Raw genomic sequence first — 27,173 nt, forward strand, 5'->3', positions numbered from 1 at the left:
TAGCTGCATCTCTGTCCCCTCTTCCGGTCTCAGTGAATGCACCACTGGACCTCTTGTCTTCACCTATCCTGGGGTGTAATCCTGTGATTTTCCCACTCTTAAACCAGGCCCTGGGGTGCAGTATTCTATCCACTAACTGTAACTACTCAGCAGGCTTAGCTAGCTGTTCAGCACCTGCAAACGTCCCTCCAGAAGCTTGTGACCAGTGAATAATATAGGTGACCAGACAGCTCTCTCAAACCTTCCTACTGTTTGATCTTACCAGCAGGAACAACGCATACCATAAGAGAAAAATGGTTTTAAAACAATTAAAGGTCTATATGCATTTCTACTTACCCTAAGCCCTACCATCCTGTGTTAGTGGACCAGCTTAGTTTTGCTTCTTCAGACCCTCTAGTAGAGCCTGTCGCTTGTTCAGTCTCAGTACCCTGATAACAGCCTCCCCACTCTCTAAAGAGCAACTTTTTAAACGCTAAGGGCAGGTCTACACTACAGCGGGGATTGACGCTCTGAGATCGATCCACCGGCGGTCGATTTAGCGGGTCTAATAAAGACCCGCCAAATTTACTGCAGGTCGTTCTCCAGTCGGCCCCTGTACTCTACCCCCGATGAGAAGAGTAAGGTAAGTCGAAGGGAGATTTTCTCCTGTCGACCCCCCGCTGTGTAGACCCCGCGGTAATTCGACCTAATGTACATCGACTACGTGTACTAGGTCGATTTACCGCGGTAGTGTAGACACAGCCTCAGTGTTCTTTTGCTCTTTTGGCTCCCAGCCTTGGATGAATAAGTCTTGAAACTTTGGCTGGAACCTGGAACAAGCATCTCCCCAGCTAATAGCCCAGGCATTGCCTCTTAATGATACTCACCCATGTTTACCAGGAGGTTACTTATCTGAAGCTATTATAGTGCCTTCTTTCTAGTTTCCTAACAGCCCTGCTATTAAACTAAACCAACATATACATACAGTGAACATTCCAATAATCCAATAAAGCCATACAGTAGCTATCCCAGAAAGCAAGTCACACACAGCACTCAAATTACAGATTAGCCCTACGTCCTTCACAATGCACTAAATGATTTATGGTCTCTAATTACTCCCCTGGCTATTTCTTCAAGAAAATAATAACGTACTAAAAGCATATATATTTTAGTTAGTATGAAAGTATCTATGATAAGCTACTGCAATATAGTTTGTGTAATAACATTTAATGGGATCTCTCCTAATTATTGGTTCTGGAAGGACATATTTAATGCACGTGAAAGCTAGAGGGGCCGAAGTCTTGAATTACAGGAAAAAATTAACAACAACAACAACGTTTTTTTCATATATGCAATTGAGAGGCTTTTTCAGAATAAGGATGTAAAGTATAAACCTTCTTTGTGAGTCTCTTCTGGTACTATAGATTTCTTTATACTATCATATACTCAGTAAGAAAGCTGGAAACACCACTGAGACTTGTGAAAAAGAGCAAATTTAAGGAACACCGCCCCCCCCCCCCCAAGAGGTGAGTTCATAGATCCTTCTCCTCAAGTTCACAGCAGTGCTGTACTCCCACATAACAGAAATAAGGTAAGTACAAAATTTAGATGTACATTTGTTAGCTCTACAAACACTTCATATCTGTCAATTTCATTCATTGTTTGGAAAACCTAACTGAAATGATGCCAAGCCATGTGATATGAAAGTTTACAAGTTAACTAATTACTAAGGGAAATTACCCCAGGCTTTCTGTGATTGGCATCTATTAATATATGTTCCTTGTAGGCAGAAGTTGGATGCATCCAACAGTTTCAGCATTCAAAACTCGCATAAGTACAAAGCCTAATGCCGTATTTGAATTCATCTACAGAAATTTTAAAGCAAGCCTTGCTTTTGCGGTATATCAAGATCTGCTCACAAGAAAATATGCCTTGCATTACACATTAAGCAAATTCAGTTAAAAAACCTGAAAAAGGCTCAATAGTTATACTTTAATTTAAAAATAGGATAACAATCCTATTTATTTATTCAGACAGACACTGTCATTTAGTTTTACTCCTTAATTACAAGTTCTACAGCTATAAAAAACAATGTTTACTCAGTAGCTCTTACAAAAGAATGATTAACCATTTTTACCGCATGGATTATGATAGACTTCATTTTCTTGAAAACATGGTTTCAGATTAAAGAATCAAAGTTTGTTTATTACACAAGAATAAAAACCAAGATTATACCAAAAAATAAAGCTAAACATCAGCCATTGTGTATATTTGTGCTTTTATTGATTGTATTCAGTGTTTCGTCTGTAAAATCAGAGACATAAACCTCTCTCAACTGACTAATTTTCACTTTTAAAAACACATGTTTTATGGATGGGTTAAAAAAAGCACTAAGTCTTCTTGATCTGATCTGAAAGGGAGACATAGTTTCTCTTATTAAATCCCCTCAATTGTTTGTAATAGCCTGTTTTCAAGGAAACATGTATTTATTTTCCTCTGCATTTCTTGTGGCACATCAGAATATTAACACATTTTAGGAATAAGAAGCGATCATACAAGGCAAAAATGTCAGTTTACCTTCTCCTTTGCATATCAGCATCATCAATATTAGCATGACCCCAAGTCCATGATTGTTAGGAAACTTGTACTCCCTCTACTGGTTCAATAGTAAAAAATAAAATATAATTAATTTCTATAAACATTTTATACAGGTTTGTAGAATATATAAAAATAAAAAACTATATTAAAAGACCATTATTCAAGTTGTAAAGTCAAGCACTCAAAATTTAGGAAAAGCCAGAATTAAGATTGCATATGCAACCTTTATTTATTTCATTTGTGCATATGCATTAGGATACAGTTTTTAATTTTAATTTTAGTCTGATCATATATTCTTTTTTCCACAAGATTCCTGTACCATTCAATAATAGGACAAACAGTGCTCACTTGAAATCACAATCCCAGTAGCAAGGATTTTTTAATAAATCCATAAACTTGGTGTCATAACCTATGTCTGGAGAATTGCAAATATAGTACCTATATTTAAGAAAGGGGTGGGGGGAAAGTGGTCTGGGAAACTAGAGGCCCATTAGTTTGACCTCAATTGTATGCAATGTATTAGAACAAATTTTGAAAGAAAGAGTACTTAAGGAGTCAAATGGTATAACATGGTTTTACAAAAGGTGGATCATGCCTGACCAACCTGAGAAGATAACCATTTTTCTAGACAAAGGAAATGCAATAGATCTAATCGATCAAGATTTCAGTGAAGTATCTGATACAGTTCTATATGGGAAATCAGTTAAATTGGAAAAGATGGGGATCAATATGACAATTCAAAGGGAGTAAGGAACTGGTTAAAGGGGAGACTATAACAGGTCATGCTGAAAGGTAACCTGGCTATAAGGAGGTTACTACTAGAGTTTCTCAATGATTGGTCCTGGGACCAATCTTATTATAACATTTTCATAAATGATTTTAGCACAAAAAGTGGGACTAATAAATTTTGTAGATGACACAAAATTAGGAAGTATTGCTAATATGGAGAAGGACTGGAATATCATACAAGATCTGGATTACCAAGAAATCTGGAGTAATAGAAATGGGATGAAATTTTACAGTGCAAAGTGCAAGGCCAGGCACTTAAGGACAAACAACAAGAATTTTGGTATAAACTGGGGACCTATCAGTTGGAAGCAACAGAGGAGTATAAAGTCATCCTGTGATCAATCAATACACCCAGATCTACAAGCCCTAAAGTGATGTCATCAAAAAAGGCTAATGCAATCCTAGGATGCATCAGGCAAGGTATTGCCAGTAGAGATAGGGAAGCGTTAGTACCATAATACAAGACAATGGTGAGACCTCATCTAGACTACTGTGTGCAATTCTGGTCTCCCATGTTTAAGAAAGATGAATTCAACACTGCAGAGAAGGGCTGCTAGGATGATCAAAGGAATAGAGAACCTACTTTACAAGAGGAGAATTGGCTTGTTTAACCTAACAAAATAAAGGCTAAGGGGAAATATGATTGCTGTCTACAGATACATCAGGGGGATCAACACCAGGGAAGGAGAGGAGTTATTCAAGTTAAGGGCCAAAGTTGGCACTAGAACAAATAAATATAAACTGGCCGCCGATTAGTTTAGGCTTGAAATTAGACAAAGGTTTCTAATAGGGCTGTTAAAACAATCACAATTAAAAAAATGAATCGAGATTAATCGTGCAATAAATAGAATACCATTTATTTAAATATTTTTGGATGTTTTCCTCATTTTCAAATATATTGATTTCAGTTACAACACAGAATACATACTGTACAGTGCTCACTTTATATTTATTTTTATTACAAATATTTGCACTGTAAAATGATAAAATAAATAGTATTTTTCGATTCCCCCATTACAAGTACTGTAGTGGAATCTCTTTATCATGAAAATTAATTCTACATTTGTAAGTTCATATACAAAAATAACTGCATTAAAAAACAAAACAATGTAAAACTTTAGCGCCTCAGTCCTACTTCATGTTCAGGCAATCACTGGAACAAACAAATGAGTTCACATTTGCGGGAGATAATGCTACCTGCTTCTTGTTTACAATGTCACCTGAAAGTCAGAACAGGCATTCACATGGCATTGTTGTAGCCGGCGTCACAAGATATTTACGTGACAGATGCGCTAAATATTCATATGTCCCTTCGTGCTTCAACCACCATTCCAGAGGATGTGTCCATGCTGATGACAGGTTCTGCTCGATAACGATCTAAAGCAGTATGGACTGACGCATGTTCATTTTCATGATCTGAGTCAGAGGCCACCAGCCAAAAGGTTGATTTTCTTTTTTGCTGGTTTTGGTTCTGTAGTTTCTGTAGAGTGTTGCTCTTTTAAGACTTCTGAAAGCATGCTCCACACCACATCCCTCTCAGATTTTGGAAGACACCTCAGATTCTTAAACCTTGGGTCAAGTGCTTTAGCTATCTTTAGAAATTTCACATTAGTAACTTTGCGCTTGTCAAATCTGCAGTGAAAGTGTTCTTAAAACAAATAACGTGCTGGGTCATCATCTGAGATTGCTATAATATGAAATATATGGCAGAAGGCGGGTAAAATAGAGCAGGAGACATACAATTCTCCCCCAAGGAGTTCAGTCACAAACTTAATTAATGCATTATTTTTTTAACGAGTGTCATCAGCATGGAAGCATGTCCTCTGGAATAGTGGCCAAAGCATGAAGGTGCATATGAATGTTTAGCATATCTGGCACATAAATACCTTGCAATGCCATCTACAAAAGTACCATGCAACCGCCTGTTCTCACTTTCAAGTGACATTGTAAATAAGAAACAGCCAGCATTATCTCCCATAAATGTAAACAAACTTGTTTGTCTTAGCAACTGGCTGAACAAGAAGTAGGACTGAGTGGACTTGTAGGCTCTAAAGTTTTACATTGTTTTGTTTTTGAGTGCAGTTATATAACAAAAAATCTACATTTGTAAGTTGCACTTTCATGATAAAGAGAATGCACTACAGTACTTGTATGAGGTGAATTGAAAAATACTATTTCTTTTGTATATCATTTTACAGTGCAAATATTTATACTAAAAATACTAATATAAAGTGAGCATTGTACAGGATTAAACAAAGACTGTGAATGGCTACCCAACTACAGAAGCAGTTTCTCCTCCCTTGGTGTTCACACCTCAACTGCTAGCAGAGGACCTCACCCTCCCTGATTGAACTAACCTCGTTATCTCCATACTCATTCTTGCCTGCATATTTATACCTGCCTCTGGAAATTTCCATTACATGCGTCTGACGAAGTGGGCATTCACCCACAAAAGCTTATGCTCCAATACATCTGTTAGTCTTAAAGGTGCCACAGGACCCTCTGTTGCTTTTTACAGATCCAGACTAACACGGCTACCCTCTGATACTTTGTGTTCTATGTTGTAATTGAAATCAATATATTTGAAAATGTAGAAAAACATCCAAAATATTTTATTTAATAAATGTCAATTGGTATTCTATTGTGTAACAGTGTGATTAAAGCTGCGATTAATAATTAATTTTTAATCACGATTCATTTTTTTTAGTTAATCACGTGAGTTAACTGCAATTAATTGACAGCCCTAGTTTCTAACCATCGGGAGTTAACTGCAATTAATTGACAGCCCTAGTTTCTAACCATCGGAGGACTGATGTTCTGGAACAGCCTTCCAAGCGGAGAAATGGGGGCAAAAAACCTAACCTGTTTCATCACTGAGCGTGATAAGTTTATAGAGGTGATGGTATGATAAGATTGCCTACCATGAAATATGGCCAATCCATGACTGCTATTAGCAAATTTCTCCAATGGTTAGAGATAGAATACTAGAAGGAGAGTGCTCTGAGTTACTACAGGGAATTCTTTCCCAAGTGTTTGGCTGATGGGTCTTGCCAACATGCTCAGGGTCTAACCGATAGACATATTTAGGTTGGAAAGGAATTTCCCCCCAGGTCAGATTGGCAGATTTTTCTCACATAGCCTGTCCTGATCTCCATCTTCTCAGGCTTCTAATCTCAGTCCCAGTCTCCTGTCCTCCACTTCCAATAACAGTGTCCTTGCACAGTTAGTCCCAGCTCCCCCGCTCTTGGCTCTTCATCAGATCTGTCTCCCTTCCTCCACATCCTTTTCTCGCCTCCCCCATAGGCGCCGACTCCGTGGATGCTCCGGGGCTGCACCCAGCGGCAGCCAAGCTCCCCTCACCCCCCGCCCCACCTCCTCCCGAGTGCGCCGCGTCCCCGCTCCTCCACCTACTTCCCAGTGCTTCCCGCCCGGCCACTGCCAAACAGCAGCATCAGCATGCTCTGGGAGGAGGCAGGGAAGAGGCGGGGCTGGGGCAGGGATTTTGGGAAGAAGTTGGAATATTGGCAGGGAGGGGGCGCAGTTGGAGCGGGGACTTTGGGGAAGGGGTTGGAATGAGGGTGGGGAAGGGGTGGGAAGAGGCGGGGCCTCAGGGAAGGGGTGGAGTGGGGGTGGAGCTGGAGGTTAAGTACCCAGGGGAAAGAGGGGAAGTCGGCACCTATGTCCTCCCCTGGAACCACTGCCCATTCCCAATCTCTTGGACAATTTTAGTGCCCCCCTCAAGTTCTCTCGCCAGCCAATCCCAGTTCTCCCCCTGCACCTGGCTCCTCAATGGATCTGTCTCCCTGCCCCCTCGCCTTTCCTTCCACTCACCACACTGCTCCTCAGTCCCAGGCTCCTTGTCCCGCCAGTCCCAGTCTCTGCAACCATTCTCAGTTTTTCTCCAACCTACTGGCCAGCCTCCCATACCCTATTTCCCTCCCCTGCTCCAAGTCCCAATCTCCGCTCCCAATTCCTTTGCCCACCCTGTCTGTCTCAGTCTCCACCAACCCTAACCATAATTTCCAATCCTAGTTTCCTTCTCTCCTTACCTGCCAGCCTTTAAGTCCCAGCTTCCACATCCCCATTCCCCTCTATTCTACTTGTCCCACTCTAATCCCCACCCCACTCACAGGTCCAAGTCTTGTCCCCTCTACATTCAAATCAGTCAGCTTCCCCCTCCATGATGCTTAAGAGAAGCAGGGGAGTCATTGCAAGCACAGGAAAGGCAGGCTCAGTGAACCACTCACAAAGATCTACGTGGAAATTGAAGGACTCATCAATAAAATTTAATTTGCTTTACCCAATGTGTAGTTCCTATAAAAGTTTCATAGATATATGGTGTCTGTTTCCAGAGTAACACGAATGAAAATCTGTATTGATTCACCCCAAATCATCTAGCTCATTCCAACTCTTGCTTATCTCTCAAATATGCTACCTTCCATCCTTCTCAATTAAGTAACAATTCCTGAGAACACTTACAGTTATTTACACAGAGACCTGTAAACATATCATTAATTACCCCTCATTTTCTCTTCATGCTCATTACCACATGAAATCAAACTATAGACACGAGTTCTACGTGCTCTAGTCAGCTATGACTTTCAACCATTGTGGGTATGTCTACTCTGCAATAAAACAGACATGTCTGGCCCATGTCAGTGACCTTCCCCACTTCCAGCTCGAGAGTGGACAGTTACACTGAGATTTTATAGTCCCGTAGCCTGAGTCCCATGAGCATGAGTCAGGGGACATGGGCCATCCGTGAGTGTTTTATTGCAGCATAGACGTACCTTGTAACACTTTATATGAAAAATGTTATACGACAGCCAGGGAAAGAAAATGATTGGTATTGTGATTTGACTGTTCAGAGATAACAGTGCATACCAAGGGATCTCCAAGCCAATCTGAAACATTAAAACTCAGAACAGTTTCATAAAAATATCCCACCTAAAAGTACAGGTTTATGAGCCAAGACAACCATTTTCAATGAGGCAAAGTCTCTGCATAATAAACGACTATTCTGAAGATGCAGAATATTAAATACAACCTGTCGTTCAATAGAGACAATCATTATGGAGTGTTTCTGTAATATATGAGCACTCTATAGATACAATTACAGTAATACTGGGGAGTTAAAATACTTGGAATTCCATATTGACCTTTGATATTTGAGACAAATTTCATATACATACACAGTTAGATCCTCTTACTAAGTCTGTTATAAAATACAGTAACCACAGGGTTACAATTTAGGTGTTCCAGCCCGAGTCTGGATTTAACTGATTGTTAAAATCATATTAGATTTTTCTGCCCCTTCTGCCTCTTTCTACTCCTTTTCTCATACACACACAGACAAACCCAGTTCCACCAATCCAAGCTCTAGTGCCTGCATTTGAAACCCTTTGTTCTAAAGGGTATACACTGTATGGCTTTTACTCAAGCTTTTTCACATGCTTGTGTTTTGGGCACTGTTATTGTTTCAGACACTTCTTTGCAATGTTTTCTTTATATTTATCCTTGATGTAAGGTGGCAGTTATTTCTAACCCATAACAGTATTCTCTGTGGTAGAGCATTATTCTTCCACCTTTGCTGAAGAAACTTTCAGTTAAGATTAAAGGCAAAAAATGACTATTAATTCTAAAATAAATAAACACACACACACACACTCACACAGAGAGAGAGAAATTTACCCTTTGCACAAGACCTTCGTGCACTCTAACTAGAAGTTAAGGTTGAAAAGTCTGTTATTAAGATCATCAAGGACCAAAACAGTTCTGATGCCAGATGTGAAATTTCTTGAAGATTCCTTGAAGGACTCATTATAAAATCAATTTTAACTCATAAGCTAATTAATGGATTTGTAAATTCGCAGAAAATTTGTTCTATGTACAAAGACTAAGTGCTTTAAGTGTCAGGAAGACACACTTTTATACTCAATAAAGATCATCACTCTGCAGAACAGTCAGGTAAGGAAACAGTATGAGGGCACTTAAAGGAGTACAAATCATCCTAGGGCCGGAAATGGTAGTAGAAAAGGGGCCTGGCAAAAGGCCTGAGACAGAAAGAGAGAGAAATGGCAAGCTGTAGAAGTAGTGAACTGGAAGTGAGCTGAGGTGTCCCCTGCCTCGATAGGCTAGAAATTTGACTGTACAGGATCCAAGTATCTATTGACCTGCCTCTGTCATAACAGCCGTGGACTGGAATTCCCAGCAATACCAGGACTGGTGAATTGGATATGGTAAAAAGAATGGCTGTGCATCCAAACTACAGACTGTATCCAAGATTCAGCTGCATATAGTACTTCTACTCTTCACAAAAGATATTGTGACACACTTATATCACTATCAATCACCATGCTACTTGTGCAGTTGCTTAAGCAGACATGTAGATTCTTTGAGATTTGAGTTACTGTGGCTGTTTAATCCATAATTATTTGAATTACACATCTGCTTTTATTTTTATCTCCAAAGAAGAGAAAAGGGAGAATAAAAATGTGTTTTAAAACTGCTCACTAAGTTGTATATCCAACACATTTAAAAAAAAAAAAGGGGGCAGAAAGTACTGCCAGGTTTCAAAGAGGACATAGTAAAATATAGATATGAATCTGACATAAAATGGAACCAAATATGAGGAGTTTACATTAACATTCCTTAGAGTGTCTCGGAAATAACTTTGTAACTCATTTTTTTCTTGTGTTTTTTTAAAATAAAAAGAATACTTTGTTCTTTACCATCTGCTTACAACTCTAACAATACTCAAAGCCAATAACAGAGTCGCATTCCATATTTAAAGATTAGAGGATTGTTAGTTATAGTGGAAGAACAGTCTACTGCAGAAAAAACATGTCCAAACTAAAATATTGTTGAAGCTATGAAATAGCTTACCAGGTATAGCTATAAAAGATGTTGACAGCATTGTTTCTACTGCACAAGAACTTCTGTGACCCACAAGACAGGAAAAGAAATATTAAACACCAACAGACACAGAGAAAGAGAATTTTATTGTATACAAACCACTGCTAAAATCTCACCAACACTGTTTTGAAAGCACCAATCAAAAGATAACCACAGGAACCAGCAAAATCCAGTGTTCAGTGATGCAACAGTACTTAACTTTTTAAGCAATGGCATTGTATATAACTATAAATACCTATTTATGCCACTGATGTTCCTTTTTTAGAAATACTCTGAATTATATGTGTTTGTGAACCACAGTACCATAAAACATAACAGAAAAAAACAACAAAAGCTGAGTCAAAACAAATTGAAACCACATTTCTTTAAAATTATTGCTCAGCCCTTTTTGGAAGAGAGGAATAATGAGAAGGCATTATAATGCTACAACTACTAGTGTATTTCTAATCAGCTAGAATTACCAAGACCACATCACAACACACAGACATCTTTAGCTTGACTTTACTGACCTAGTTTGCTGACTATAGTTACTTCATATAAGCAAGACTGCAAAGAATTATCATTTCAAAGGCCAATGTGTTCATTGAGATCCCACATGAAAAAAGCCACAATACTTGTAACCATGTTTGAAATGCTTACTCTTTAACTTACATACAGAAGGATTTGTATTCAAGAAATCCAAAATACATTATGCATCTTTGTCAAAAATATTATGGGCTGTTGTTGCAGGGCACCATCCCAGAAAATGCCTCCTTGTGGCATGGTATTGCCCTGCAGGTACCCTGCCCTCAGTTCACTCCTTATTCTCCCAATAACTAAGTCACAGTCTAAAGTACTTAAAGAAACATTCCCCCTTCTTGGGAGCTAATCAATGGAGTATTTATGAAGCAATCTCCTTTAGCCATTCAGGACCAAACCTGCCCCTCTTGAGGCTTCCAATTCACTTGTGATCCAAGGGTCCAGGTTTCCACTTCCCGCTGACTCAAGGTGCTCTGCCAATCACACTGCAGCCACTGGTGAGTCTTTCCCACAGGTCTCCTCCTGCCCTGGTCCCTAGAATTACAAACTTTTCCCTCTTCCTTAAGGGATTCCACAGCCATCATGGGACTGTGCAACACTTAGAGCTGGTGTCCTCGGGCCACCAATATCTGGGTTTCATCCCCACTCCACAAAGCCTCCCTAAATCCTAGGACTTGTGCCTTCCCCTTAGTTCAGGGCCCCAAAACCCTCCTTCTTGGTGCTACATTTGGTTCAGGCAGGCTTCCCCATGCCATTTTCCTCCTCAAGCTGTCTGCCCTCTTTCTCCCTTTGCACATCAATCAAGAGCTGGGCTTTAACTCTTCACTACCATGTTAACACACGCTCCCGATTCCCCAGCTGGGCTGCCACTCCCCTGAACCCTTGTTTCCTTAAAGGCCCATGTCATGGAACAGGGTTGGCTGGCCCGTGGCCCCTCTACTCCCTAAAGGGGAGAGGCCACCATTACAGCTGTACGTTATTTATATATATATATTTTTTAATGAACATACACCTCGTTACATAGAAAGTAAATCAACAGTGAACATAAAACCAGGTAATAAATCACATTAAGTCATAACTTGTAGCTGTATTCAAAATTCTCAGCTAAAAGTGTATCTAGCTCTATCTTGCTTTAAATAACCAAAAAAAGAAAAAGTAAAGAAAATTGCACAGCAAAGGGAGAGTGAAGGAAGCAACACTGAATGATTCCAATATACTCTTAAATTTCCCCTCATCAGGCAGCCTATGGTAATTTCTCATATGGGCACACACACACCTGAAGTGGAATGGATATGTGCAATCACTCGACGAAAGATTATATTTCCATTGTAGATTTTGTTTCCAATTTACAATGTCCATAAGGGTACCACTACACTGCAAAGTAAGCTGTAACTGTAGCTTTAAACGAGGTAGTGAGAGCAGCAACAGTAGTGAAGATGTGTTAACATGGGCTTCAGTGCAAGCTAGCCACCCCAATAGAAGCCTGCCAGGAACCCTAGGTATGTATAGTTGGGTTGCTAGCTCACACCAGGGTCCATGCCATCCCATCTTCATTGCTACTGTTATTCGTGCTAGCCTATTATACCCTTTATTTGTAGATGTACCCTAAGAAGTTTGCTTTGGGAGGCAGGGACACTATCATAATACTTATGCAACTCCCAATGGTATTTATTTTGAAAATGTTCTGTAATTTAAATGGAACATGTGAACAACACTGATGAAGCACAGATTAAGTGCTTTATGATAAAACTCATAGCCCCTACCAGGTTTTCAGCAAGCAGGATTCCTGTTTAGGCCTCACTCAAGTTTACAGGGTGGTGTAATATAAAAGCTTGAGGATACAGGAGACCATAAAATTTCTACTTAACAGTGAAGGCCGCTGAGAAGTGAGAGCCCGAAATCCAAATGGGGGGGCGGCGGGGCTGTTCTATTTTTTCTTATTTTTGCTCTCCTCATTATAACAAAAACTCTCAAAAAACACAAAAATTAAATAGGGTAGAAAAACTTGTTGATTGAAGAACTGTTCTTTCATTGCTAAACTATCAGATCCTCACTACCAGTTTCAAGTCCTGTAACACAGGCCAATTCTTCCTACTATATTTCTCCAATTTTTAATGTTCTTGAAGCTGCCCTCTTTAAACTATCATAAAATTCAACTGGAATGAGATTAACAGCAAAATAATATTTGGGGAGACATAATACTCCCTTAAACACTTAATTTTATATTCCAAATATTGTTCCTCCAAAACTTTCATTAGTTTTAGCATTCAGGCAAATGAGGGCTTGATTACACCAGCGAGGGCAAACCCCATTCAAGTTTCACACCTACACAATTCTGTTAAATTTCTTTTTCTTCATTTCCAACTAGTGTGCCATTGTAGAGCTCTGGGTTTCTTGAACAGAAATCCACAGTAATGTCAAATTATTGGTTTATTTTTTAATTAAGAAACAATATTAATGGAAGATGAGTTTATGCCCAGATTGAGAGTGGTACAATAAATGTTGAAATGAAACTGAGAAATTTGTTTTAGAAGTGACAGACAAATATTACAGTACAAGCAAGAAGTCAATGAACATCATATTCCTGTTAAATTTTAAAATGTCGAGCTAAATTAGTAAAGAAATACTCTTACAATCCGCATACAGCTGTGATGTCTAAATAATGAAGCATCATAGTTTATTAGTTGTAATAACTGCATATTTAACAATCAATTTAAAATAATTTTAATATGAGGTAATTTAAATAAGAATCTGTTGTTTTTTATAACAGATGTTTGTATAGGCAAATAACCTCATCTCTGCAGAATTCTGTCAAGAATTAATCTTGGTCAACTCAGAGAGCAGATTTTGTTTTTCTGGACAGTATACCTCCACCAAAACAGAAACAAGCAATATGACAATGTCATGAAAGTAACATTATTTGAATATTTATTGTATTTCTGGGAAAAATACTTTGTGGCTGATTATTTTTTGGGATTTTTACTTTCAATTTTTATCACCAAGGGATTATGGTTAACTATCTAGTAATCTGACAGGGTGATAAATTCCTTTTAATATTACATTAGACTGAAACCAAACTACTTTCTTTATTGACTTAACCCATCATATTTAATTTCACCAGAAGTTAAAAGCTAGTAGATAACCCAATACCAAGCTCCTAAATTATTCTTTACAAAAAAAAACAGCTTAAAAGATTTATTGATTTTTTTTCTTGCTTGCATGGCAAAGAATCAGAATTAAATATATTTATTAAGATACAGAATCAGCAATGAATTCATATATCATGTTACAGATTGATGGGCCAACATTCAGCTTTTGAAATATATTATTTTCCAGTGTAGTTACACTTTACATTAGGACACTGTTCCTCCTTACAGTCTCTCGTTTGCATCCTTCTCCAAGCAGCCAATCGGTAGTTTCCAATGAAACAACTTATTTAATCAGAGGCAGATTTGAAACATGTAGTGTTAAATCAATATAGTACAGCTGATGTGGACTATTACAAATTACACCTATTCATAAATCTGGTCATATATTTAATCAGCAAAACATTTTCCTTCTCTTGTCAGTCCCCATCTGCCTGGAAAAAGCAAGCCAAATAAAAAAATTTTACTTCAGAATTGTAACCTCTCATTCACATTTTGTACAATTAAAAAATGTCCATATTTGGAAGGTTATGCATCCACACTACAAGACTGAAAAGATGAATGAAAGGGAATATTTTAACATTAGAGATCAATATCAAATCAATCAAGACCTGGCCTTGATGTAGAAAGCACAATACATGTTTACTTGTCTACTATTCAATTTTCAGGAGGATCAGGAACATGAATGCAAAGGGATATATAGTTCCATGGGCCTCTAAAAATATATTTAATACTCCACATTACTTCATTTTATGAAACTGCCTCAAAGTCTACACATCTATTAATATGGACAGGTGCCCATATAATCCATTCCTGCAACAAGAGACTGCAAAGTATCTTGACAAAGAACTTTAATGTCATAAAACTCTGAACGACAATCAACCTCTCAGGTTCCAGCTACAGTGGATACCATTAAGCAAGAGCCATTCACCACAGTAGTACAGTATAAATACTTCACTGCAGTATACATATGAAATTTAAGAATTAATATAGTAATTTCAACATGGCAACCACTTTGGAAACTACCTAAGCAAATTGGTACATTGGCCATAAACAAGGTTCTAAATGAATTGCTGATGTCTAAAAATTGACATGGAAGAAAATTTGCCTGACAATGCGGTCAGCTGTCAGTAAAAAACAAACAGCATAAACAAAGACAATAAGAGAGAGGAGAAGCTATTTTTTAATCTCTTTATCTGAGAGAAACAGCCAAATATTACTTCGACTAAAAAAAAAAAAAATAGAGATAGAGAAAGAGAGAGATCCATTCTATTCTATATGGATTCATATACCATGCTCATCACTGTAATATCAGAACAACTTCCAGTAGTGCATTAAGCAATGTGACTAACATCTGTCACATTTGTTCTCTTATCCTCTCCCCGGGGAAAGGAGTGTGTGCAATAATACCTTATATTGTTGCAAAGCTTCTGTAGGAAGTGTAATGTTCCTCTTCCATTCTGGAGTATTTATACCACTTGCAACAAACATTCTTTTCCTTCACACAAATAGGAAATGGAACAGTATTGTTCCGCATCTTTTCTCTTTGGTTTCTTTAGGTCTCGTATCCTTATATACATACTGACTATTTCAAGAGTTTGCAGTGTTGTTGTAGCCTTTGGTTCCAGGATGTAAGAGAGACAAGATGGGTGAGGTGATATCTTTTATTGGACCAAATTCTGTTGGTGAAAGAGACCAGCTTTCAAGCTCCACAGAATTTCTCCTCAGGTCTGGGAAAGATAATCAGAGTATCATAGCTAAATACAAGATTGTTAAGCAGAAGTAGGGTGACCATATGTCCCATTTTGGCAAAAGTGGGCATTTGTCCCGTTTGCTCTTGCCAATTTGATCAGTTGGCAAGAGCAAATGGAACAAATGCTCACTTTTGTCAAAAAGTGGGGTGTGGAAGAATGTGCAGGATAGGGGGTGTGCAGTGACACCGGCCCTGTGCAGATGGGGAAGGAAGAGCTCGGGCAGGGGGCAGGCAGGGCTCAGGGAACAGCGACACTAGCCCCATGTGGGGAGGGGGGCTTGGGCCAGCCAGGCACAGGGGGAGGGCTGAGACTAGCCCCACGCAGTGTCCCATTTTCCATTTGGGAAATATGGTCAGCCTACGCATAAGTAATTAAAATATATTGCAAGGCACCATTCAAAATGAAGTAGGGTGTTAACAGCCCTGCAGTCATTGGACAAAGGAAAGAGAGTAGGTTACAGATTATTGTATTGAGACATAAAACCAGCATCTCTACTGAATCCATGATTTTTGGTGTCTACCAGAGTTATGAATTTTAAGCTCCCAGGCTCATCTTTTTGAAGATGTTGTGCAGGTTTCCTTTGAGGATGAGGACTGAGAGGATAGATATGGAGTGATTGTTTTGAACAAGTATGTGGGTGAAACTAGACAATCACTATCCTCTGAAATAAAGTCACATATTAAAATGATAAAAGACAAAAACACCATATCACTTCTGGGCAAACACTTTTAACAGTATGACTATTCCATATCTGACCTCTCAGCCCTTGTTCTCAAAGGACACTGCACAACATTTTCAAAAGACGAGCCTGGGAGCTTAAACTCACAACAATGCCAGACAATAATAATAATTAAAAAAAAAAAATTAACCTCACCCACCTTGTCTCTCTTATTTCAGGAGTATCAAACATGCGGCCCATACTACATACTCAGATTGTGTTTCATTTTTTTAAAGTACATTTCTAGCCCTCACCGTTGCAAGTGAACAGAGCATAAACTGTGCTGTCTGCCTGAGTCAGCAGTCTGATGACTCTGAGGGTACGTCTACACTACATATCTCTGACGATGGTCACACTTTGGTGGGTTGCTATACTTGTCAATGAAAGGCTCTGGTGTGTTTGGGGGAGGGAGGGCAGCAGGAAAAGGCTTCAGCACCTCCCCGCTGAGGAGGAAGGGCTCCAGCAGTAGGGATCTGGCAAAGCCTTTCCCTGCACCCAGAGCCGTTCACTGCGGTAGGAGAAGGACTCCAGCTGCAAAGAGCTTTCAGAACCTTTTCCTGCTGCTTCCTCCCTGCCAGAGCCTTTTCCTGCTGCCAGAGTCTTCTTGTGGTGGGGAAAAGCTCCAGCAGCAAGGAGGTAGTGGGACACTGCACTGCTAAAAATAGCAGTGTAGACAGGTAGGCATGGCTTGGGTGAGTAGAGAGACATTTTCAGACGTATCTTTACTTTACTCGCCTAAGCCATGCCTCACTGTCTACACTGCTATTTATACCTGTGCTGGAGAGCTACATAGGTATGTACACTTTATGGCACTGAAAGAAGCATGCAGAGTAGACGCACCTAGTGTCAACTTTAATGCCCAATGACCATACTAGCTATTTAGCTCTGGATGATTTTAGCAGATGAATGGAAAAGAAATTGGGAGTTAAGCACGTGGGAAGTGGGGTACCGGCAACCACTGCAAATAGTGAATGGAAAATGGGGAAGGAAGAGAAACAAAAAGCAGAACTAGCCATGCTCCTAAAGGTGAGCTTTTCCCCCCTCACCAAGTGATATTAAATGGAACAACAAGGTACTGAATTAATAACTAAAAGTTTAGATATTATACAGGCATATTCTATTCTTTGTGCAGACCTCCATGTGAAATTATTCTGAGTTTGGCTATGGACTGAGGGAGGTATGCCCGGCTGACTAAACTTCAAAATAGAATAGAGCCTAGGCTATCAGATCTTCTGAATGTGTTAGTCATTATATGAAATTCAAAGCATTTCTGACAATTAATGTGTTTCTTCTCTATAGATGAGGATAATGAACAGTAAATGCTAAAAAGAAGTCCTGACCACAATCAAAATCAGAGTTTAATGTTGATTAAGTAACACTGGAACTCAAGTCTGCTCTGTCTGTCTAGAAGTGCATAAAGAGTTCCTTCATAATGGTTTAACAGCTCCACAATCCATCTATTCAAAGTTACAGCAACAAAAAATACCAGAAAGAAATATACAAGAAAGTTGCTGAAAGTAGCTATGAAAGAGGTTTCAACAAAGACTTGTAAGATACGGGTCATGTTCAAGCCCACAAGATTTGGTATCATGTACTGTCTCAGATGCTGATTTCAGAAATATGGGTAAGGCACCATGGATTCTACAATTTAAGAGCCATAGAATTGGCAGATGAATTTACCCTTTTGGCTTACAAAGGCTTTTCAGGGCTGCAGAAATTAGTTTATTGAGAAAACTGGCTACTCTCTTGACTTCTAACAACTTTCTTGTCTATCTAGCTGTAACATACATAATTAAAGAGTAAGAATTCTCCACTTCAGTCTGCCTGTCCTCCTCCTCCACTACAAAGGGGAAATTCCGAATGATTTTAGTGTACAGATTGCATCAAGGTGCTAAGCCTGAGCCTGGATGAAGTGGAAGAGCTTCCCAAGCCAGCTGCTCTGACTTGGACAGCGCCAAACAGCATCATCAATGTACCCTTGTCTCAAAGAGACAAAAAAGGAACATGACAGTTAGAGGCTCCTTGGTCCCTTAAAAGTGCATGTTCCCTCTTATTTCCTCACCTTACTGAGTGCCCATCCCATTCCTCTACCACTTGCTATGGTCTCCCAGCAAATACACATAGTCTCTCTCTCTCTCTACAATGAAAATCTATATTTAAATTGGTAGGCTATAAAAGTTCAGTAGACTATAATAAAAATGTATAGTAATATTTTCCAAACTTCTTCTTCACAGATAGAAAAGACACGCACAGCATCTCTCATAGATCAAACCTAGCCAAAAAGTGTGGGTTAATACTTACTGTAAACACATCCATAGGAGGGTGGGTGGAAGGAGTGCAGTGTAAAAAGGAGGGACTTTGATGGCTTATTCATTGCAAGGAATCTGGGTGTAAATTTTAATTTTAAAACTCTGTTTTCTCTGTCAAGAAACCAGTCTATACACCTTAGTCCTTTCCACACTGATTTCTGAGTAAATTCTCAATTACACTGTTCACTACTGGAGCTGAACACGTGTCAAACTAAGGATTAATGGTAATTTCACCCAACAAATATATTATAAACCAAGATTTAATATCTGGGGGAACCTGCCTTTCTTTCTGAAGATTATAAATATTAACCACATATAGAGCACAATGCAAACAGGAAACATCTATATTTTTCTCCATTTAATTACTGAATACCTCCAGATATCAATTCCATTTATCACATTGATCAAGTTACACAGGGACAAATAAACAAGTGAGTGTGCTGCAGTACAGTACATAAGATACCAATATTTCTCAAGGTAACATTACTTGTAAGTAGTTATTAACACAAGCACAAACTTTGTTTAATGACAGTTAAGGTGACAGCAGGCTATACTTCATCCATCAAAAAACTTAAACACATGGAAATAAAAAGTTAAAGAAAAAAATATCCTTAAATCCTTGCCATATTCCTATTGCCTATAACACTGTCGATAACATACTTCAAAATTCTGTAACACTTTCATTTCCATCTCCAACCGATATCAAAGAGCAACACATACCCTAACTGCATCAAACTTACATTTTAATGCAAAACTTTAACAGCAACCTCAGCAATGTTACGGCTGAATAACTTCCCAAATGCAAAGAATCTGACAGATGTGCTGATCAGTAGATTAAATAGAATGAGACAGCTATTAAGGTTTTTGTGAATATGAGTTTGATAAAGTTGTACAATGTAGTGCTCTTCGATATCAGTTGGAGATGGAAATGAAAGTTTTACTGAGTGTGCTATCAACAGCATTGTAGAAAATAGAGTGTTCTGTGTGTGAATCAAATCTGCACCAACCCGACATGAAAAATTCAAATACACTGCCTAAATTTAATTTTTTATTTTATTTTCATCACTTTTACAACACTTCTGAGAAATAAAGGGAGCTCCTGTCCAAATTAAAATTCTGTTGCAGCCTCAAATATGGTGTCACTATCATTCCACCGTAACATAATCTTAATAGGCCTGATCTTCTCTAATTTTAAAAACAAAGCAGGTTTGGAACTGTTTAGAACTTAAACTGGTGACTATCTGAAGCTCACTGGTGTTCAAGATTTTATGCTTTTCTGAGATGAGATGTGATATGTATATTACCATTTTTTATATATCTTGTCAGATGTAGAAGTAAGGTTCTGCTATGTTGTACAATGAGACCTGGGTTTGACTTCTGCTACTATCATCTCATTTCCTGAAGCTTCAATAAACAGATCACCACCACTCATTATCATGCAGACATACTGACATGAGCAGATATCTAATTAGATTTAAAAAGGTAGACAAAGTCAAGTCTGGTTAACACTTGAATAGAAGTCCCTCCCAAAAGAGGACTTTGTAGAATACACATATCTTGTGTACATCAGAATGAGTAGGCAATTTCTTACAGAACCTCATCTTGCAGTTCTAGCTGCACTTCTGCAATATTGCCTTTCATTACATAATCACACTCCAGTTTTTTCCATAAGCATGAGTGGCATTATATATTATTGCATATGTTTTATGTAAGCACGTTCATACACAAAAGATCTCATTGTAAAGCGGTGTCACAAATTCATTTTTCTTGGGAAAAACTTAACTTTAAATGTACTTAATTTACATGATTAAAACCTGAACCTTGAATCTTAATGTTAGATTAGCATAGGAGTCTGGATTCTTTTTACATATAATGGCTTGCTTTTCTCAGTGTCTTATTTTCCAATTTAATAACTATTTTTGTGTCTATATGGTGCTTATGCCTTTTCCTAAAATGAATCATAGTCTCGCTCACAATAAAGTAAGAAAAAGAAGCACTCTAATAATCTATAATGATGTTCTGAGTCTAGAAGACCATGTTGGGTCACACTTCAATTAAACACACATACAGTACACATATGGCAGTAAAATAATCATTAAGAGCAACATTTAATATGACTTAAAATTCAGTGTAACTTTTAATCAAAGATATAGATAAAAAGGTATGTACAGTAACTCCTCTCTTAACGTTGTAGTTATGTTCCTGAAAAATGCGACTTTTAGCGAAACAATGTTAAGCGAATCCAACTTCCCAATAAGAATTAATGTAAATAGGGGGGGTTAGGTTCCAGGGAAATTTTTTTCATCAGACAAGATTTTATATATATATACACACACACACATACACACACACACACAGTATAAGTTTTAAACAAACAATTTAATACTGTACACAGCTATGATGATTGTGAAGCTTGGTTGAGGTGGTGAAGTCAGAGGGTGGAAGAGGGTGGGATATTTCCCAGGGAATGCCTTACTGCTAAATGATGAACTAGCTTTTGGCTGAGCCCTCAAGGGTTAACCGATTGATGTTAATGTAGCCTCACACTCTACAAGGCAGCACGGCAGAGAGAGACACACACCGTGTGTGTGTGTGTGTGTGTGTGTGTGTGTGTGTGTGTGTGTGTGTGTGTGTGTGTGTGTGTGTGTGTGTGTGTGTGTGTGTGAGAGAGAGAGAGAGAGAGAGATGCGCATTGCTCCTTTAAGTAGGCTGACCCCACTCTAAGTACACTGCCTTTTTAATCAGATCAGCAAGTTGACACAGCAGCTGCTGCTGCCAGGAAGCTCCCTCCGTCCTGAGCCCTGTCGTGTTCCCCCCCCCCCAACATGGAGATGGGGTAGGTGGGGTGCAGGAGCGGGTGGGAGGGGGACACCATGACATTAACCACCTATCTCCCCCACCTGCACAGCAAGCAGGAGGCTCCCAGGAGCAGCTCCAAGGCAGAGGGCAGGAGCAGCACATGGCAGTGGGGGGAGGGACAGCTGAACTGCCGGCAATTGATAGCCTGCTGGGCTGCTGCCGCACAGGGAAGTTAGGGGAGCGGGGAGCTGACAGGGGAGCTGCCGGTCCACCCTGGTTCCAAGCCTCCACCAGCTAGCTCCAACGGGCTGCTCTTCCTGCAAGCAATGGACAAAGCAGGCAGCTGCCAAATGACGTTATTAGGGAGCACTGCACAACTTTAAACAAGCATGTTCTCTAATTGATCAGCAACGTAACAACGAAACAACGTTAACCGGGATGACTTTAAGTAAGGAGTTACTGCATGAGGAGGAGTCTTCATTTACTTACCACTGGACCTGTTTTTGCGGTTCGATTTCCCACCTGTAAGAAGCATCTTGAGACTGTTTCGAAACATGGCTGCACTATTCTGCTCTGTGCACCCCAAAATCTGTGTAAAACAAAACAAAGGTATGGTTTGGCATATGAATATAAGCTTTGATTTGTCAACATGGAAACATTTTGGAAAAACAGTAAGAGGAGCTAAAGATAAAAACTTCAAAACACTACACTGACAGCAAAAAACGGAACATAAAACATTAAGACTTTCTATATTCCCTAAAAATATAAATTGCCAATCATAAAATCTAACATTTCAAATACCTTTATTCATTCAGATTGACTATTTTCAGTAGAATACAGAATTTCTTCAACACTGTTCACTGCCAGTGCCCATGTTGAATAGTTAAGCCGAATTATTATCCAGCTCTGTTTCTATGGGTTGGGAAGAGTATGATAGTCAGCCAAGTCAGTCTCCAACTGACACTACTACCAAGGCTGAACCTGCCAGGGACTATGGCATTGCTCAGAAGATCTGTCAGTCTTGCTGACACTGACTTACAGACTACAAGGTAGTGTCTTTAGCTTCAGGGACAGTTAAATATCACATATTTCGGTAACAGAGTAGCAGCCGTGTTAGTCTGTATCCGCAAAAATAACAGGAGTACTTGTGGCACCTTAGAGACTAACAAATTTATTAGAGCATAAGCTTTCGTGGGCTACAACCCACTTCTTCGGATGCATAAAGAGTGAACCATATATTGAGGAGATATATATACACACACATACAGAGAGCATGAACAGGTGGGAGTTGTCTTACCAACTCTGAGAGGCCAATTAAGTAAGAGAAAAAAAACTTTTGAAGTGATAATCAAGATGGTTCAGTACAGACAGTTTGATAAGAAGCAAGTGTGAAAATACTTACAAGGGGAGATAGATTCAATGTTTGTAATGGCTCAGCCATTCCCAATCCCTATTTAGCCCTGAGTTGATTGTGTCTAGTTTGCATATCAATTCCAGCTCAGCAGTCTCTCGTTGGAGTCTGTTTTTGAAGTTTTTCTGTTTTAAGATAGCCACCCGCAGGTCTGTCAAAGAATGGCCAGACAGGTTAAAGTGTTCTCCCACTGGTTTTTGAGTATTATGATTCCTGATGTCAGATTTGTGTCCATTAATTCTTTTGCGTAGAGACTGTCCGGTTTGGCCAATGTACATGGCAGAGGGGCATTGCTGGCACATGATGGCATATATCACATTGGTAGATGTGCAGGTGAACGAGCCACTGATGGTATAGCTGATGTGATTAGGCCCTATGATGGTGTCACTTGAATAGATATGTGGACAGAGTTGGCATCGGGCTTTGTTACAAGGATAGGTTCCTGGGTCAGTGTTTTTGTTCAGTGATGTGTGGTTGCTGGTGAGTATTTGCTTTAGGTTGGGGGGTTGTCTGTAAGCGAGGACAGGTCTGTCTCCCAAGATCTGTGAGAGTAAAGGATCATCTTTCAGGATAGGTTGTAGATCTCTGATGATGCGCTGGAGAGGTTTTAGTTGGGGGCTGAAGGTGACAGCTAGTGGTGTTCTGTTATTTTCTTTGTTGGCCCTGTCTTGTAGGAGGTGACTTCTGGGTACTCGTCTGGCTCTGTCAATCTGTTTTTTCACTTCAGCAGGTGGGTATTGTAGTTTTAAGAATGCTTGATAGAGATCTTGTAGGTGCTTGTCTCTATCTGAGGGATTGGAGCAAATGCGGTTATATCTTAGAGCTTGGCTGTAGACAATGGATCGTGTGGTGTGTCCTGGATGGAAGCTGGAGGCATGTAGGTAAGTGTAGCGGTCAGTAGGTTTCCGGTACAGGGTGGTATTTATGTGACCATCGCTTATTAGCACAGTAGTGTCCAGGAAATGGACCGCTTGTGTGGATTGATCTAGGCTGAGGTTGATGGTGGGATGGAAATTATTGAAATCATGGTGGAATTCCTCAAGGGCTTCTTTTCCATGGGTCCAGATGATGAAGATGTCATCAATGTAGCGCAAGTAGAGTAGGGGCGTTAGGGGACGAGAGCTAAGGAAGCGTTGTTCTAAGTCAGCCATAAAAATGTTGGCATACTGCGAGGCCATGCGGGTACCCATAGCAGTGCCGCTGACTTGAAGGTATATATTGTCCCCAAATGTGAAATAGTTGTGGGTGAGGACAAAGTCACAGAGTTCAGCCACTAGGTTAGCTGTGACATTATCGGGGATACTGTTCCTGATAGCTTGTAGTTCACTCTTTATGCATCCGAAGAAGTGGGTTGTAGCCCACGAAAGCTTATGCTCTAATAAATTTGTTAGTCTCTAAGGTGCCACAAGTACTCCTGTTATTTTTGCGGATACAGACTAACACGGCTGCTACTCTGAAACCTGTCATTATGCAAGGCACTGCATTTAGCCGTATGGAGTGGAAATCCATCAACTTCATGAAAAAACTCGTACAGATACAGACAGACATCATCTTCCTTTCCAAATGCAAGCAGATGGACATCATACCAAAAGGACTAAAGGTAAAAAATCCATTACAATCTACATATCACACAGACTATGCTGAGAGACTGTGTCACACACTCTCAAAGAAACTGCGAAACCACCTGATCAGCATCCTATACAACAAACAGGGAAAGATTAAGAATGAGCTCTCAAAACTGGATACTCTCATAAGAAACCAACCTTCCACACAAACTTCCTCATGGATAGACTTTACAAAAACTAGACAAGCCATTTACAAGACAAACTTTGCCTCTCTACAAAGGAAAAAGGACACTAAACTATCTAAACTGCTACATGCCACAAGGAGCCACAACAGTAGTTCCCTTAACCCACCCAGCAATATTGTTAACCTTTCCAGCTATACTCTTAGCCCAGCAGAAGAGTCTGTCCTATCTCGGGGCCTCTCCTTTTGTCCCTCCAGACCCACGAACATGATACAGTTCTGCGGTGACCTAGAATCCTACTTTCGACGTCTCCGACTCAAAGAATATTTCCAACATACCTCTGAACAGCATACTAACCCACAGAATCCCCCCTACCAGCACTACAAACAAAAGGATTCTGCGTGGACTCCTCCGGACGGTCGAAACAACAGACTGGATTTCTACATAGATTGCTTCCGTCAACGTGCAAAGGCTGAAATTGTGGATAAGCAACATCACTTGCCCCATAACCTCAGCCATGCTGAACACAACGCCATCTACAGCCTCAGAAACAACCCTGACATCATTATCAAAAAGGCTGACAAAGGAGGTGCTGTCGTCATCATGAATAAATTGGAATATGACCAAGAGGCTGCTAGACAGCTCTCGAACACCACATTCTACAGGCCATTATCCTCTGATCCCACTGAGGATTACCTAAAGAAACTACACCATCTGCTAAAAAAACTCCCTGACAAAGCACAGGAACAAATCTGTACAGACACATGCCTAGAACCCCGACCAGGGACATTCTATTTGCTACCCAAGATCCATAAACCTGGAAATCCTGGACGCCCCATCATCTCAGGCATTGGCACCCTAACATCAGGCTTGTCTGGTTATGTGGACTCTCTCCTCAGACCCTATGCTACCAGCACTCCTAGCTATCTTCGAGATACTACTGACTTCCTGAGGAAACTAGAATCCATCGGTGATCTTCCAGAAAACACCATCCTGGCCACTATGGACGTAGAAGCCCTCTACACCAATATTCCACACACAGATGGACTACAAGCTATCAGGAACAGTATCCCCGATAATGTCACAGCTAACCTAGTGGCTGAACTCTGTGACTTTGTCCTCACCCACAACTATTTCACATTTGGGGACAATATATACCTTCAAGTCAGCGGCACTGCTATGGGTACCCGCATGGCCCCGCAGTATGCCAACATTTTTATGGCTGACTTAGAACAACGCTTCCTTAGCTCTCGTCCCCTAACGCCCCTACTCTACTTGCGCTACATTGATGACATCTTCATCATCTGGACCCATGGAAAAGAAGCCCTTGAGGAATTCCACCATGATTTCAATAATTTCCATCCCACCATCAACCTCAGCCTAGATCAATCCACACAAGCGGTCCATTTCCTGGACACTACTGTGCTAATAAGCGATGGTCACATAAATACCACCCTGTACCGGAAACCTACTGACCGCTACACTTACCTACATGCCTCCAGCTTCCATCCAGGACACACCACACGATCCATTGTCTACAGCCAAGCTCTAAGATATAACCGCATTTGCTCCAATCCCTCAGATAGAGACAAGCACCTACAAGATCTCTATCAAGCATTCTTAAAACTACAATACCCACCTGCTGAAGTGAAAAAACAGATTGACAGAGCCAGACGAGTACCCAGAAGTCACCTCCTACAAGACAGGGCCAACAAAGAAAATAACAGAACACCACTAGCTGTCACCTTCAGCCCCCAACTAAAACCTCTCCAGCGCATCATCAGAGATCTACAACCTATCCTGAAAGATGATCCTTTACTCTCACAGATCTTGGGAGACAGACCTGTCCTCGCTTACAGACAACCCCCCAACCTAAAGCAAATACTCACCAGCAACCACACATCACTGAACAAAAACACTGACCCAGGAACCTATCCTTGTAACAAAGCCCGATGCCAACTCTGTCCACATATCTATTCAAGTGACACCATCATAGGGCCTAATCACATCAGCTATACCATCAGTGGCTCGTTCACCTGCACATCTACCAATGTGATATATGCCATCATGTGCCAGCAATGCCCCTCTGCCATGTACATTGGCCAAACCGGACAGTCTCTACGCAAAAGAATTAATGGACACAAATCTGACATCAGGAATCATAATACTCAAAAACCAGTGGGAGAACACTTTAACCTGTCTGGCCATTCTTTGACAGACCTGCGGGTGGCTATCTTAAAACAGAAAAACTTCAAAAACAGACTCCAACGAGAGACTGCTGAGCTGGAATTGATATGCAAACTAGACACAATCAACTCAGGGCTAAATAGGGATTGGGAATGGCTGAGCCATTACAAACATTGAATCTATCTCCCCTTGTAAGTATTTTCACACTTGCTTCTTATCAAACTGTCTGTACTGAACCATCTTGATTATCACTTCAAAAGTTTTTTTTCTCTTACTTAATTGGCCTCTCAGAGTTGGTAAGA

At 39.9% G+C, this 27,173-nt stretch overlaps 1 protein-coding gene across 1 annotated transcript in view; it reads right to left on the reverse strand.

Moving 5' to 3' along the window:
* The window catches only part of TANC2 (tetratricopeptide repeat, ankyrin repeat and coiled-coil containing 2), a 513,617-nt gene that overhangs the window by 424,782 nt on the left and 61,662 nt on the right, over positions 1–27,173 (reverse strand). The window contains exon 2 of the mRNA XM_065422604.1: positions 22,016–22,115. Within this exon, the coding sequence (XP_065278676.1) occupies positions 22,016–22,082 (67 nt within the window). The 5' untranslated portion in view covers positions 22,083–22,115. The remainder of the gene's footprint in view (positions 1–22,015; positions 22,116–27,173) is intronic.

Source organism: Emys orbicularis, chromosome 25 (assembly GCF_028017835.1).
Source record: "Emys orbicularis isolate rEmyOrb1 chromosome 25, rEmyOrb1.hap1, whole genome shotgun sequence".
NCBI lineage: Eukaryota > Metazoa > Chordata > Testudines > Emydidae > Emys > Emys orbicularis.